We start from the raw sequence: 14,274 nt of genomic DNA, 5'->3' as shown, positions 1-14,274 counted from the left end.
TGCCAACGAGTTCAGTCTTTGTCTCATCAGACCAGGACCACAGGATTTTGTTTCTCATGGTCTGAGAGACTTTCAGGTGCCTTTTGGCAAATGCCAGGTGGCCTGCCACTCCTTTTACTGAAGAGTGGCTTCCATCTGGCCACTCTGCCATACAGACCTGATTGGTGGATTGCTGTAGAGATGGTTGTCCTTCTGGATGGTTCCTCTCTCTTCACAGACTAGAGGTGGAAAACACCGGCTTCAGAAAGTAAAAGTCCAACCACGTACTTGTTCCATCTTCCTAATAAACCAGCTGATTGTAATTAGTTCAACTCTTCAAGCAGGTGGATGAGCTAATTATTGAGATCACCTGTTTTAGGTGCACAGGTAGAAGCAATACATGGTAGGGCTTTTACTTTGTGAAGCCAGAGTTTTCCATCTCTGCTACAGATGAATGTTGGAGCTCTGACAGAGCAGTTATCGGGTTCTTGGGTACCTCCATGATTATGGCCCTTCTCCTCTGATCCCTCAGTTTAGGCGGGCAGTCAACTCTAGGAAGAGTCCTGGTGGATTAGAGCTTCTTCCACTTACAGATGATGGAGGCCACTGTCCTCATTGGGACCTTCAAAGCAGCAGAAATGTTTCTGTACCGTTCCCCAGATTTGTGCTTCAAGACAATCCTGTCTTGGAGGTGTACAAACAATAGGGAACCGCAGTCTTGTTTGAACCCCTGTGTGATTTTGATTTTTGACCACTTCTGGGGACAGCCTGCAGAAACACAGCATCGCTTCTAACAGAAAAATGGTGTACTGTTTTGTTTTCGGCTGCAATCACAGAAGCAGTCGCGAAAAGTGCAGGGTTTTTTTATTTTTCGGTTCCCAGTGGAAAAGGGAAGACGAGGCAAATGAAAGAGGTTGTGTCAGAAGTTTTAGGGCCCTGTCCCACTGGGGAGAGGATTAATTGTGCGTGATTTGAGTACACAAATTGCGGGCATTTGTAGCCGTCTGCAACAAAAATGGCCAAAAATAACAAATGTCCCAGTATGAATTACGGATATATTAATAATATATAGCGAATATATGATGAACAATCACGGTTATATAACGCATGTAGTGAGGAAACTTATCCGACACATTGAGATTATCACGGCAGTATTACGGGTGTATTATGAATGCATCGCGCACGTGTTGCGTGTGCACAGCATCTGCATTGCGGTCATAAAATAAGCTCACTCGGGCCGTCGGCATCGCTATTCACACCAACAATACAGCCTCTGGAGCATTTGCTGGACTTGGACAAGTTGATCACAGGGTGTTGTCATGCGAGGCTTAACTGTTCATGAGAGGGCGCAAGCACCAATGACATCGCTCATCGTTGTCGTTTTAAGCCTGGCTGGTCCCTCGAAGAGATCAAAATACACATTTTCAAATACTTTTCTTACAGTAATGGCCCCATAAATGTCCAAAAGACAAATGTCGGACTAGAAAAGATGAGACAGTTGCTGGACACACAGCATAAAAAACACACAGTTTTGTTTCCGCCCTTGAGACCATCCACTAATCACAGATGTGATATCTAGCATATAGACGACACACTGCTGCATCATTGACTTGGAAAATTGTCTTGTCTTTTCCAGCCCGACATTTGTCTTTTGGACATTTATGGGGGGTTGTTGTATGGGTTGTTGTGTGTAGAATTTTGAGGGAAAAATTAATTTAATCCATTTTGGAATAAGGCTGATACATAAAAAAAAAGGAAAAAGTGCAGCGTTGTGAATACCTTCTGGATGCACTGTATATGCTTAATTAAGTTAACAGGCTAACTTCTAAGACAGCTATATGACTTACTAGATAGTTTAACAGTTAATAAAATCAATCAATCAATCAACTTTTTTCTTATATAGCACCAAATCACAACAAACAGTTGCCCCAAGGCGCTCCACATTGTAAGGCAAGGCCATACAATAATTATGAAAAACCCCAACGGTCAAAAGTGAGTGTGCTTCTCTTATCCAGTATTCTCTTACAACTTTCTGCAATTTACATATATTAATTTGTTTCTGGAATCTTTCTATTTCAATATGGCAGAATTTTGAAGCATGATCATGTGCCATCGCTACGATATCATCCTCTATAAAATAGCACAGAAACATATCGCACTGATTAGGTCACAGTAGATTGTTAGCTAGCATGGCTGTAATAAATGCATCAAAAGAGTGTATTCGTACTCTTCAATATTGTCTTAGAACTGACTGAAAATGATAAAGATTTTTAAATAAACTTTGGTAAGACAACTTTTAATCAGATGATGATTGATGGCTATCTGCTATGATAATCAACGCAAAGTGGATCACAATAGCAGGCTAGCTAGCGTGGGTGCTAGTCATTAACAAATGAAGAAAAACATAAAAGGACTTGATTTGTCCTGTCTAGTATTGTCTTACATCAAACTGAAAATCATATTCATTTGTTTTTAGAACAGTTTATGCTTTGGTAGGGCAAAAATGTAAAAAAAAACAAAAAAAAAAAAAAAACAGCTAGCTGCTTTGTGTCCCTGATTTATAAAGATTAGAGGTGGGCGGATCGAGCCTAATATCGATAATATCGATACCAACGCTGGTATTGATATTGAATGATCCTTGTGTAAAAAGGTCGATACTCAAGCTTTTTTTCTCTCCCGCATACACTAACTGCTGTGCACACAGATTCATCAAAGTCTACTCTCTGTCTGTAAAGCCCAGGTTACACATAGACGGTTTTGTCGGCGAGTAGTACGTAGACAGAAGTTCGCGGTAGTTCTGGCTGTTTTCGCTGTGGAAAGGGGCGGAGCGCGCGCACGTAAAAAAAAAAGAAACTCCACTCCCCGCTGCTGTTTGCGGCGGGGCTGCTCCTCCGCTCTTTCCCCCAAAAAACTGTCATAATTGTTTAGAAACCAGTCACCATTTGTTTTATTATACATCTGTGTAGTTAATTAATAAAATATTCTCTACAGACGATTCGCTCGCGCGCACATAAAAAAAGAAAGAAAAAAAGAAACTCCGCTGGCTGCTCCTCCGCTCTTTCCCCCAAAAAACTCTGTCATAATTGTGTTTAGAAACCAGTCACCATTTGTTTTATTATACATCTGTGTAGTTAATTAATAAAATATTCTCTACAGATGATTCGCTCGCCCGCACGTAAAAAAAAAGAAAGTAAAAAATGAAACTCCGCTCAGCGGGGCTGCTCCTCTGCTCTTTCCCCAAAAAAACTGTCATAATTGTGTTTAGAAGCCAGTCACCATTTGCTTTATTATACAGCTGTGTAGCTAATAAGCAAAATAATCTCCAGGACAATTTGCGCGCGCACGCACGTAAAATAAAAATAAAAATAAACTCCGCTCCACGCTGCTGTGGTGCTGCTGCTCGCTCCAAAAATTCTGTCATGATTGTAAAATAAAGGACAAAAGAGACATAAGTCCTGCTCACAGGCTGCTATCAGATACAGGACATGTTCACATCTTCAAACTCCAGACATCTCCACGTCACTACATATTCAGTCCCTGATTGGTCATCATGTCGCGATGAGAACTGCGGCACTACAGGAAGCAGCAAGATGAAACGGCGATTAAAAAGTATCAAATGCCGTTGTTCGCGTTGTCGCTCTCGTCACGGGAGGTCTCTGGGAGTGCTCCCGGAATTATTCGACATGTTGAATAATTTTTCAACGATTCCCGGTAATGCTGGAACTAAGCCACACCCCCTATTGCCGGCGTTAACAACGGAGTGTGATCCTTAAGACGGCCAAAAACTCTTCCGGGACGCTTCCGGGAGCTCTTACCGTCTGTGTGTAAACGGGGCTTAAGAGCAGCACTGCGCTGTGTCACACAACACGGAGCAGCGCACCCTTGTATTGTGGTTTGTCAGCCCTCTACCTAAGGAGACTTTAAGTTGTGTTGAGTGATATTTTTTTAAACAAAAATGTTGATTGTGATAAAGTATTTTGTTGTCACGTACAATGTTTGGCGAAATTCTATCCTAGGTCTTTTGGGTCCTTTGGATCTATGAAGCTTAAATATGAAAAAGTATTAGTATCGGTATCGATATCGGCGATACGGGGCCTGTATTTACTTGGTATCGGATCAATACCAAAATTCCCGGTATCACCCACCTCTAAAGTTTCAGTAAAGACTGATAGATGAAAGCAGAACTAAGGAAAGAAATCATAAATGGTCAGTACTAGCTTTTCATTAATGTTGCTGTTGTTTTTCCAAAAGCAAACTATTATGATCAATTTGCTGACAGGTTTTCAGATAAATGCAGTTTTTTTGTAAACGGTTAGTCTGCACATCATGATGCATGAACATTCTCCCACCCACTGCAGCTATTAAATCTGAGATATTTGGCATTAAAAAAGAATTATGGCTGCAATTTTGGGATTAATAACAAGAATCAAATCCAAGGTCGTATTGAGTCTCCTTAACAATTAGATTTACATGAGGTTGTTATCCTTTGAGAGATTTATTTGTGGCTTTTATTTATTTATATCCTTACATACTAGATCGATGTCATCTACTACCAAGTTCAGCAGCTCACATCTGAAATACAACTGAGGGTGAAGAGCATTTCAACAACACTTTAAACTGACACTGCCGTCTGCCAAACCTCTCCGTCAGCATTCAAAACATCGGTGTTACTCTTCATTGCCTTGTGAAAAATTTCTCCTCAACAGCAGACACTTCAGCACTGCTTGTGCAGAATCTTGCAAATTGGCTAGGGACTCTGTACAAGCTTTAGCCATCTCTCGTCTGGACTCCCCCATGACTGGGCTTCTAAAACACTGTTTTCAGCCTGTACATCTCATCCAGAGTGCGCCCTCACTCACCAAACACTGCCTCTGTTAGCACTCCCTTTGCAGCAGCGAATTGACCATTTTTCTGCTTTGTTTCAACAATCTGCGGGGTCTCTGGTGATGAAATGAGCTTTGCATCTTGTGTTTTCCTCTGTACTTGAAAAGTCATCTCTACAAGAAGCACTAAAACATACATCTGTGCCCTCATATCTCATATTCTACCAGAAAATCCTTCAGTTTGGCTGACAAGAGAATCAGTGAATTATTGCTATTTGTTTTTGGCATGGTGCTGTGTTTTTGAGCTTGTTGGACTTTACAATTCGTGACTTAAAATGTAGTTGAAAAAAAAGCATATTAATGTCCAAGCAAGCACTAATGAATGGACTTGTTTAAACTGAGTAGTGAGAGAGTGTCTTCAGAGACTAACAGGCTCTTCAGGCCAACTGTGCAAAAGTGAGTACAAAGGTTTGACTCCAGCGCACTGAACAGATCAAATGATTAAGTTCAAAATTCTTTAGTCAGACATTGGAGGCGGTTCAACATCAAAAACACAGGAGATCAGTCCAAACAGGTAGAAGTCTTTCTGAAAGAGGCAGCATTGGATTTTCCAAACACAGGCAGAGTTCAGTATCAAGACTTCATAAGAGAATCAATCCAGAAAGGCAGGTCAAAATCCGGAACATGGAACAGCAGCAAAGGTCTGTAAGAGGAAAGCAGTAACGTAGAATACAACAAGAGACACTAGAATCACAAGGAAAATGCTTAACAATCCAGCAAAGATGTCAAGATAGGGAAACACTAAAGCTGTGCCCCAATTCAGTGTCCGGACCCTTCTAAGGGCTGTGTCCTATGGAATTCTTCAGGCTTCAGATCTTCAAACACAGCGGAGGCTGAAACCAACCATTCTTAAATGAGACAGTCTAGCTCATGGGGTGTTTCGCTATTGTGTCATTAGCATTTCACGCGTCTACTACTACTGCAGCTGACATCCAGGACCAGAAATGTCTCGAGTGTTGGCACCCAGCCACGCCCCCGTCCGTTCAACGCACAGACCGAGGTGTCACTCTGTGATCAGATGAGAAGCGCCTCACCTGTGGGGGCACGCGAACCACATGCACGTGTTGTTTGGGGAGCCGACACTCTGGCACATCACATGTGTACTTGGCATCTCCACAGTCGTGGGGGCACTTAGACACATTTCACCACCAGCTCGAAAGTGATAGTCTGCTGTCTGTTTTTATGTTAATAGCGCAAATGGACACACATTTTCTAAGTGCCAAGCGAACAGTGTAGATGTTCGTGTGTGTCACCTGGAATTTGGCCGACACCTGCCGCGAGAGGGATCGAATGGGCTCTCACAGGGCACATTCTGTCTTTCAGCCACTGGTGTGAGCAAATAGTTGTAGCAACAGGTGTATGAGTCGTTGGAGGCAGCTACGATTTTACACGTATTGCATACGATTCCTGCTTCATGCACAATTCGACCACATTCGTACTATGTGTGAAGATATATATATATATATATATATGGAAAAATTAATGGATTGATCCAGAGAATATTCATCAGATTAATAGATAACAAAAGTAACTGTTAGTTGAAGCTCTATGAAATATGATCTTTGAATTTTATTTTCTGTCATTTGTGTCCCAGGAGGAGGAAAAGCTGTACACAGGATTTTCTTCCATATTTTTTCCATGTCTGCATTTTTCATTTTTGGCACTATATATCATTTATATATTAGGATTTCTTTTTTATTATTTGTAAAATAAACACTTTTCGTGCCAATAAATTTTGAATTCAATGACAAATATTATTTTTTAGTTTGTGGTTGTGATTTACTGGTTAATTAACCTAATTAGAAAATAATCAGTAGACTAATGTAAAAAAAAATCCTTTAGATTAATTGATTAATCAGAAAAATTAAAATTGTTTATTACATGCGTGCGGGTTTTCATTTTTGCACCCATAAACTGGTTCCTGTTAAGTGGGCAACAAATGGTTACTTTCACTGGACCCAAAGCAGTTCTGGGGATAGCTCAGTAGCAGTGCATGTTCCCAAACCTGACCTGAAACTGCCCATCATTATAATCTTCTTATGTAATCCAGTATTTAGCAAATTGTAGAAAATAATAACCTCACACCAGATAGTTGTTTTTACATTAATAGCAATTGAATGTCTGTATAGCTCATTCCATCTTCTGAGGCTAGACAAATGGAATGGACTGGAAAAGACTCTTTATTACCGCTAAGAAACCTCACCATGTTCTTTTGTTTTATCCCCAGATCAATTTTATATTCCTCTTCAACATAGTGAGAATCTTGATGACCAAACTGCGAGCTTCTACCACATCGGAGACAATTCAGTACAGGTATATTTGAAAACATCGTCTGCAGCACCAAATGGAGAAACGGGCTGAAGGCCTTGATTTCGAGTGTTTCTGTCACTGTAAAGACAGTTTGTCTCGCCTCTCATGGCTGACTGCATCCTCATCTGTAGGAAAGCTGTGAAGGCTACGCTGGTGCTCCTTCCTCTCCTGGGAATCACGTATATGCTCTTTTTCGTCAACCCGGGGGAAGATGAGATCTCTCAAATCGTCTTTATATATTTCAACTCCTTCTTGGAATCCTTCCAGGTTTGGCCCCATCTATCATTAAAACCAAAGTTTAGCATGTAAAGAGTTTTTGTGTGAGTGGATTTTTTATGCTAAGACAGTAATTGTGCTGAGTGGACAGCAAAAAATGACATGGCACACTCAGATGATTGAATGAATGTAATGTGCTTGGTAATCTGCTGTCAGTGTGATTAAAAAAGGATCAGGGTGTTGTTTTTCTATGTCCTCCTTTAGATGGTAATGATGTTTTCTTCCTCTCCTTCTCACACAGGGCTTCTTTGTGTCAGTATTTTATTGCTTCCTAAACAGTGAGGTAAGCAAATTCATGTCTGCTATTGATCTTAAATATTTTATGGTGCTTCCGTCCAGACTTTACTGTCCGTATTTGCAGGTTAATGAGGGATTAAGCTTAATGTACTTTTATTGAGGCATCATTAAGATTTGCCACGTGTCAACACAAGTGACATCATGTTGTACGCTTTAAGACAGTGTCAAACCTAACTTGATTGTCAAAACAATCAGGGGTAAAATCCTCTTAAAATAGCACCGAAACATTAAGAAGTGTACATGTTGCGGTTTATTTAATGCATTATTATTGTAGATGTACTATCAGTATTTATTAATTACCTAAAAATGAGTGCTTGACACCTTTTGCATTTAAAGATTAATCATTCAGTGATACTCTTCAAATATGCAAGAGCAGTGGGAGAACACATACCATTACCAAGGCCAAAAAAGAAAATTTTCGATTTTCTGGCAAATTTCTGACCAAATTTCCAAAAGAACATTTTGTTAGTATTTGAGAAATTAGTTAAATGTCTACAAAATCCCCTAAATGGTCCATAATTCACATCCTATTCCAATCAGTACCAATTTTTGAATGATCAGATTTCCAAAAGAACATTTTGTTAGTATTTGAGAAATTAGTTAAATGTCTAAAAAATCCCCTAAATGGTCCATAATTCACATCCTATTCCAATCAGTACCAATTTTTAAATGGAAGCTCTTGAATCTTACAACATCAGCTCTGTTTTTAGATGTTTTGTAAATCATTTTTTGAGTCAGGACAAAAACTAACCGGTATAATGTTGATTTAGATCGTAAACACCGCCATGGGTTAACTGGCTATATACAACCCCTGGCAATAATTATGGAATCACCGGCCTCAGAGGATGTTCATTAAGTTGTTTAATTTTGTAGAAAAAAGCAGATCACAGACATGACACAAAACCAAAGTCATTTCAAATGGCAACTTTCTGGCTTTAAGAAACACTATAAGGAATCAGGAAAAAAAATTGTGGCAGTCAGTAACGGTTACTTTTTTAGACCAAGCAGAGGGAAAAAAATATGGACTCACTCAATTCTGAGGAATAAATTATGGAATCACCCTGTAAATTTTCATCCCCAAAACTAACACCTGCATCAAATCAGATCTGCTCATTAGTCTGCATCTAAAAAGGAGTGATCACACCTTGGAGAGCTGTTGCACCAAATGGACTGACATGAATAATAGCTCCAACACGAGAGATGTCAATTGAAACAAAGGAGAGGATTATCAAACTCTTAAAAGAGGGTAAATCATCACGCAATGTTGCAAAAGATGTTGGTTGTTCACAGTCAGCTGTGTCTAAACTCTGGACCAAATACAAACATGGGAAGGTTGTTAAAGGCAAACATACTGGTAGACCAAGGAAGACAGCAAAGCGTCAAGACAGAAAACTTAAAGCAATATGTCTCAAAAATCGAAAATGCACAACAAAACAAATGAGGAACGAATGGGAGGAAACTGGAGTCAATGTCTGTGACCGAACTGTAAGAAACCGCCTAAAGGAAATGGGATTTTCATACAGAAAAGCTAAACGAAAGCCATCATTAACACCTAAACAGAAAAAAACAAGGTTACAATGGGCTAAAGAAAAGTAATTGTGGACTGTGGATGACTGGATGAAAGTCATATTCAGTGATGAATCTCGAATCTGCATTGGGCAAGGTGATGATGCTGGAACTTTTGTTTGGTGCCATTCCAATGAGATTTATAAAGATGACTGCCTGAAGAGAACATGTAAATTTCCACAGTCATTGATGATATGGGGTTGCATGTCAGGTAAAGGCACTGGGGAGATGGCTGTCATTACATCATCAATAAATGCACAAGTTTACGTTGATATTTTGGACACTTTTCTTATCCCATCAATTGAAAGGATGTTTGGGGATGATGAAATCATTTTTCAAGATGATAATGCATCTTGCCATAGAGCAAAAACTGTGAAAACATTCCTTGCAAAAAGACACATAGGGTCAATGTCATGGCCTGCAAATAGTCCGGATCTTAATCCAATTGAAAATCTTTGGTGGAAGCTGAAGAAAAAGGTCCATGGAAAGGCTCCAACCTGCAAAGCTGATCTGGCAACAGCAATCAGAGAAAGTTGGAGCCAGACTGATGAAGAGTACTGTTTGTCATTCATTAAGTCCATGCCTCAGACACTGCAAGCTGTTATAAAAGCCAGAGGTGGTGCAACAAAATACTAGTGATGTGTTGGAGCGTTCTTTTGTTTTTCATGATTCCATAATTTTTTCCTCAGAACTGAGTGATTCCATATTTTTTTCCCCTCTGCTTGGTCTAAAAAAGTAACCGTTACTGACTGCCACAATTTTTTTTTCCTGATTTCTTATATTGTTTCTTAAAGCCAGAAAGTTGCCATTTAAAATGACTTTAGTTTTGTGTCATGTCTGTGATCTTCTTTTTTTCTACAAAATTGAACAACTGAGGCCGGTGATTCCATAATTTTTGCCAGGGGTTGTAGTATTAACGGTGGGGCAATTTAAAAACACAGGCATGTTTACCTCAGTAATGTAAAGAAACTTTTTTAAGTTGAATGATTACACAGTTAGCTGCTTACCTTAGCCCAGCTATCCTCCCCTGGCGTTGCTTTACACTGAGTCGATTACTGATCAGGGGCCAGGTCTTACAGAAAGAGCCTCTCATTTACCTCCACAGGGATCCTCTGTGCTACCAGACATCGCTACAAAAAGCAGTTTATTCCAAGTGTTTTTAGCTTGCCTATGATGATGTTTGCTTTCTAAATCAGTAATGTGCCAACTAATTTATCTTTTCTCCTGAGTCAATAAAATGACCCCAAATACTTGTTCAGGTTGAAAAATGTCTAAATTCTCCTTTAATAGTTGTCTTCCTAATGATATCAATCACATTAATTGACTTCATGGAGATGCTAAAAAAAAGTAGTAGTGGTAATACATTGAAAATACCAAGATCCTGTTCTGTTTGATGTGTATGAAAAAAAATCTCATCCAGATGTGAGGCAAAAATGGATCAATTGATGGTGCTACTTGGAGAGCACTGAACAGGCATCACATTTTAACTGTAATCCTAACTGTTACCACTGTAATATGCATGACCTGCAGTTTTAATCAAGATAGTTTAGTAACTGACTTAGTTTCTACCATTCCATCATGCCAGATCTTGTATGGATACACGTTAATTTAGGAGATGTTTACGCTAAACGTTCTTCCTTACCCAACATCCAGATGGAGTCTGGTGGGCTTTGGAACCTGGTCATTTTTGCTGTGAGGCAAAAGTGAAGCACTGTATCATTGTGCTCCCCAAGTATTAGATTTACAGACATTGATTGGAATGTCAAGAAATACATAAAAAAAATGATTTGTTTATTTATTTTTGGATTGATTGATGACTGTACCAAGTTTTGACTAGATTGTTTGAAGACTTTTTGAGTGCAGTAATCTTTCTTGCAGACACACAAACAAAATAAATTGCAACTGAAAATGCAAAAACCTTGGTAACAGATGAGGGGGAAAATGGATATGATTTATCAGGTCAGTATACCTTTACACCATAAAGGATATTTTTGATTAATCCGACCAAGGTGCTTGCTCATCCTCAGTCACCATACAAGCAAGACGTTTGATCCATGTACCATCCTGCATTGCAGTATCCCTGGTGCTGTTTGGTGTATTTGCCAAACAGCAACTTCACAAGGAAGTAACCCTAACCCTAACATCCAAAGCAATGGAAGCTGTCATAGTTCGCTAACTGTGCCAGTTTATCTAAATGTGTGCAATTCTGGGATACCAAAGTATAAACTGGTCCAGAACAAATTGATATAATTTGTAGTCAGTTGTGAAAAGAAATGGCGAAGACAAACCACACATTTCATTATAGGCTCTGAAAATACAGTATGGGACGGTCTGTAAAACTGTCCATAATCACTAAAAGGGTAATATATTTTTGTGAGATGTCGTTTGGTGGTCCAGGGGAATTTTCTCAGTTTTACAATACCTTTTGTAACTTCCCTTTTAAGTTATAGTGCAGCAGATAACTGAAACAATCCTGCAAATGGTGATACAAGCATCAAATTTGGCACAAATACTCCTTAGACATTACTCTTTTGAAACAACCGATTAGCCACCTGAATTTTCAATAGGCAGCCAGGTAGGGGTCAACTGAAGAATTACACAGTGGTCAAAAATTAAAAATGCTCTAATCATATTAAAAACTATATCGCATCATTCACTTGATCATACCGATTCCAAAAAGGTATAGTTTGGAGTATCTGTGACTGAATGTTATGGAGTTATGGGGTAAAAACAGCAAAAATGGTGACAAAGGTCAGTTTCAGTTTGTACAGGGGTCAAAAGTTAAAGTTGCCCCAATTTTGGTAAAAAGTGATGCAAATTATTGGTTGAGCTAATAGGATGAATAAATGGAATAGTTTTGACAGTGTTGAATGCTTGGTCTCCAAAGTAAAGGTCAAACAAGGTCAACATCCACTGGGTTCTATGACATGTCACATATGTCAACCTGTAACGTGATAACTAAGCATGACACTTGGTCCAAACTCTTCCTTTTTAAAACTCTGTAAACTCAACTAATGTGCATGTGGAGAGAAAATAATTAGACATCAGCAAGCATCCCAAACACTGCAAGGTAACGTGCCAGAAATCAGTGTGCATGTGGAAGCATAAATCACGATCAGGTTAACAGAACAATCAATCAGCTGCCTGACTGCCCTCGTCTCTCGGGTTGTCACTGACAGGTGCGGTCAGCTGCGAGGAAGCGCTTTCATCGATGGCAGGAGCAGCACTCTATCCGAGCCAGAATGACCCAAGCTATATCCATCCCCACATCTCCTTCACGGGTCAGCTTCCACAGCATCAAGCAGTCCACTTCACTATGAGAGTGAAAGGCAGCCGTGTCCTAGTAAGTGCACCGGGATAAACCTCCAGCTGCATTTCTCGTCGTTTTCTGTCACATCAGCACCAGAGCACACTGAAACATTTAGAGTTTGGACAAGGCCAAAGAGAGAGATGGCTGTATCACTCTGCAGGACCTCTGGGGGATTGACATTAAGCAGCCTTTGCTGAGAAAGTGGATGAGGGACAGGATAAAGGACACTGCAGTATTTAGTAAATGGCAGGTTAGAGGACCAAGAGCTGCAAGAGACCAAGCCGAGTCCAGATCTGTATGACTGGGTGTGAATGTTCTGTGATATTCATCTGCCATTGAAATGATCTCTTATATTCCTGCTTGCACTTCGTTTTTTGTTTGTTTGTTTGGTTTTGGCGCTTATGCTGCTGGACTGCAATGACGTAGTCAGTCCCAGGAGATGCTAAAAGGTCATGAAGAGGGCAGTGAATAAATTATTAAAATAAACATTACAGGTTTTTTTCCCTTTATTTTATGATTTATTCATTTTATTTTATTTTGGGGTTAATGCAAACAGGTGTCTGGTCATTGTTGGTTAATTTGGTGTTGTGCTATTTTTCTTATGTTCTCAGTTGTGTTAATTTCATGAGCTTTCAAGGAAGATTGAATATATTCCATTCTTCCCAACTGGAGAGTTTTGTTCCAAAATAAATTTGCCAGTTAAAATAAGTAAATCTGTAACTGTATGGCACTCCCTGCTGTCCTTAAAGGGATACTGCACTTGAAAAAAATAAATAAAATGCCAGTCTGAATTTTCCCATTACCCAAAATGCAATGTATACTCAACAAAAATATAAACGCAACACTTTTGGTTTTGCTCCCATTTTGTATGAGATGAACTCAAAGATCTAAAACTTTTTCCACATACACAATATCACCATTTCCCTCAAATATTGTTCACAAACCAGTCGAAATCTGTGATAGTGAGCACTTCTCCTTTGCTGAGAAGTGAATGAAATATTCTTTCCATTGCACGAATGAAAAAGAAATCATTATTTGTTTTATATAACACCTAAATTAGATTCTTGTCATTTGATATTTTATTAATTTATAAACAAGAGAAAGGGACTTAAGCCCTTCCCGTTCCCGGTAGTGAGACTGAGACGCCCCGTCTCACCCAGGTGTCATCAGTCGGAGCCTGCTGTGTCCCACTGACTCACTGCAAGCCCCTAACTGTGGTGGGATCAATCCAGCCTGCAGCAGGGCCAACCTGGCCTGCGCAGCTCTGCCTCCGGCAAACACTGCTTTCTCATGACCTCCTCCACTTGCTCTTGAGCCCCTCGCGTAAACAGCCTTCCCGTCCATTACCCAGCGAATCTGGGCATTGTTTGTTTTTAAGCTATGCACTTTCACTGCTAGCTAATGTGAGCGCGCAGTGGTGTTGGCGTGCAATAACATAAAATGAATAAAACCAAACTCTAAATACAACCAAAATTACAAGGTAAATCATATACAATGGCCAATGGGATGAATGATCCATATCACGTGATATACAAACCACCAATCAAATGACAAGGATCGATTTAAGAGTTATATAAAACAATATTTAACACCTCTCTGTTGATACAAGCTATATTTTAACACAACAATTGCCTCCTCTGGCTGGAAAAAGGG

General features: G+C 39.7%; 1 protein-coding gene across 1 annotated transcript in view; it reads left to right on the top strand.

Moving 5' to 3' along the window:
* LOC117531395 (corticotropin-releasing factor receptor 1-like) overlaps nucleotides 1-13,059 on the top strand; it is an 87,218-nt gene extending 74,159 nt beyond the window's left edge. Inside the window, exons 11-14 of the mRNA XM_034194489.1 lie at nucleotides 7,090-7,175; nucleotides 7,304-7,439; nucleotides 7,690-7,731; nucleotides 12,491-13,059. Coding sequence (XP_034050380.1) covers nucleotides 7,090-7,175; nucleotides 7,304-7,439; nucleotides 7,690-7,731; nucleotides 12,491-12,631 — 405 coding nt within the window. The 3' untranslated portion in view covers nucleotides 12,632-13,059. The remainder of the gene's footprint in view (nucleotides 1-7,089; nucleotides 7,176-7,303; nucleotides 7,440-7,689; nucleotides 7,732-12,490) is intronic.
* Nucleotides 13,060-14,274: the final 1,215 nt, after the last annotated feature.

Source organism: Thalassophryne amazonica, chromosome 18 (genome assembly GCF_902500255.1).
Source record: "Thalassophryne amazonica chromosome 18, fThaAma1.1, whole genome shotgun sequence".
Taxonomy (NCBI): domain Eukaryota; kingdom Metazoa; phylum Chordata; class Actinopteri; order Batrachoidiformes; family Batrachoididae; genus Thalassophryne; species Thalassophryne amazonica.
Note: the sequence above shows the minus strand (reverse complement) of the source record. Positions and strands in the feature narration are given on the sequence as shown.